General features: G+C 38.5%; 1 protein-coding gene across 1 annotated transcript in view; it reads right to left on the bottom strand.

Annotated features, from left to right (window-relative positions):
* Window positions 1–1809, bottom strand: part of LOC102479607 (cilia- and flagella-associated protein 44) — a gene marked incomplete at its 5' end in the record, with an annotated part of 59432 nt that extends 57623 nt beyond the window's left edge. The window contains 2 exons of the mRNA XM_027774467.1: window positions 978–1025; window positions 1654–1809. Of these exons, the coding sequence (XP_027630268.1) occupies window positions 978–1025; window positions 1654–1809 (204 nt within the window). The remainder of the gene's footprint in view (window positions 1–977; window positions 1026–1653) is intronic.
* Between the last annotated feature and the right edge of the window lie 241 nt (window positions 1810–2050).

Here is a 2050-nt window from a genome sequence, read left to right as displayed (position 1 = left end):
GTGAATGCATGTATCACAGTAAACAGCCCCTCCGTGAACAGCTTCAGAGCGCGTCCTTACTCTCATCTCTTGCAGAGCCATGGCTGCTGCATTCTGTGCCCTCTGCCTCTCAGTGATGACCCCTCCCTTATGTTGAAAAGACTTTCCTTTTGGAAAAATTCTCAAATGCTTTTAACCAAACACACACACACACACACACACACACACACGAAACTGTTCTGAAAACAAGACAAGACCTGATATATTTTCAATGCGCGTTTCTACTTACAGTCCAGGGCAACTGTGGCCATGAGGTAAGTGATAGGAGAAATGGCCAAGGCTTCGACAGCTCCCGAATGAAAAGCAAAGAGGCATTCTGGATCCTGGCTCTCAGAAAAGACAGACAGCTGCCTCAATCTCCAAGACAGGATAACACACAATTAGGGTCAGGTTTAAAGAAATGCCAGTAGAACTCCATAATGTGTCTGATTTTATTTGGGTAGAAATAGGAAGCGTAATAGGTTAGAAAGAGTGCTGGACGCTGGAATTCGGAGAGCCAGGTGGAGGCCTGGCTTTGCACTTACTGGCTGTGTGATTTGACACAGATCACACCAAATGTCACTCTCCGTTTCTCCTTCCGTAAATGAGACGGCGACAGTCACCCGCCTAACAGAGTTACTGTGAGGGCCAATGTAAATGAAATAATAGAAATGAAAATGCCATGCTTTCATGAACACTGTAGAAAACACTGAATAATGTTAGGCTGTGTCATTGTCATTTTGGGGGTAAATTTTGCTCTGAGATCTGTTTTATGTAAAACCATAATGAGCGGTGGGGAAGAAAGGGGAGAAAAGGGGGAATTTTTAGGAACTGCAAATTTTGAGTGATATTTTGATGGGAATGATGATCGAATTTGGAGAAATGTAAAATGTCTTTTAAATAAAAAATAACAAAGGTTTTTTTGTACTATAAAAGTTAGAGAAAAATAGGCAACTTACGATATTTGAAAAACTAAGGTCAAGCTTCCATATGGCTCCATTGGCGTCCTGAAAAAATTAAAATACCTAGTAGTATTTAGTTTTCTCATTTTTAACTTCCATCAAATAAAATTTTTTATTCCTATGATTTAAAGTAAGGGTGAATATCAAAACTTTACATACATTCTTTTTCTTTTTTTTTCCCCCTATAGGGTGTGTGTGTTTGCTAGAGAGAAAGAATGAGAAAGAGAGAGAGAGATTATAGGGTGTGTGTGTTTGCTAGAGAGACAGAATGAGAAAGAGAGAGATAAGGAAAGCGAGATATCACCCCCCCTCCCCGAGGGGATGGCTATGCCACAATCCCTTCTCTTCCACTCTCCTCTTGGGATTTTGGACACACATGTGCCCTGTGTGATTTTCTAACTGCTGGGTCTAGGACTCAAACCGTGAAGTCGGTTATGTGGTATCAAGCACCTTCTCCTCCACGTCACTTGATGGCCCAGTTTATGTATAGTTTAAAGTCATTAAAATTTAACAAAAGCAACTTCTATATACTTTAACATACAACCACACAAAAAGCAAACAATCTCATACTACCTAGGGTCAAATGTACTGGTAGTCCAGATAATCAATTATACTATTTTAATTTTTATGTCCAGGTAAGTTTAAAGAACAAAGTGAGATGAATACAACTTACCTGGGCCAACCAAAAGTTATTTCCAGTTTCATTCATTTTTATCATAGAGAAAAGATCGACATTCTTGTCTACTTGAAGTTCATTAATAGGTTCGATCTCTAGCAATCCAGTGTCATCTATCGTATCAGCAGTGTCAATTGTCTCGAAATCCCATATCTTGTAAAATGAATTTTACAAATGCTTTAATCAATCAGTAGTTTCTGAACAGTAGTATTTCCTAAGCTAGAAAAGTCCCTAAATTTTTGTTTGATTTTGTTTTTGTTTCATGAGAATGAACAATTAGTAGATATAATTAGAACACCAGCCAAAATATGGCCCTAGAACTTTAATGATTCAAGCAATATCTTATTTTCTTTTTTGAAGAGGTTTGTGCTACAGGGTGCATGCACTCACCAGA

This window comes from Tupaia chinensis, unplaced genomic scaffold, assembly GCF_000334495.1.
Source record: "Tupaia chinensis unplaced genomic scaffold, TupChi_1.0 Scaffold000437_1, whole genome shotgun sequence".
NCBI classification, from domain to species: Eukaryota; Metazoa; Chordata; class Mammalia; order Scandentia; family Tupaiidae; genus Tupaia; species Tupaia belangeri.
The sequence above is the reverse complement of the archived record's forward strand: the minus strand, read 5'-3'. Positions and strand labels throughout refer to the sequence as shown.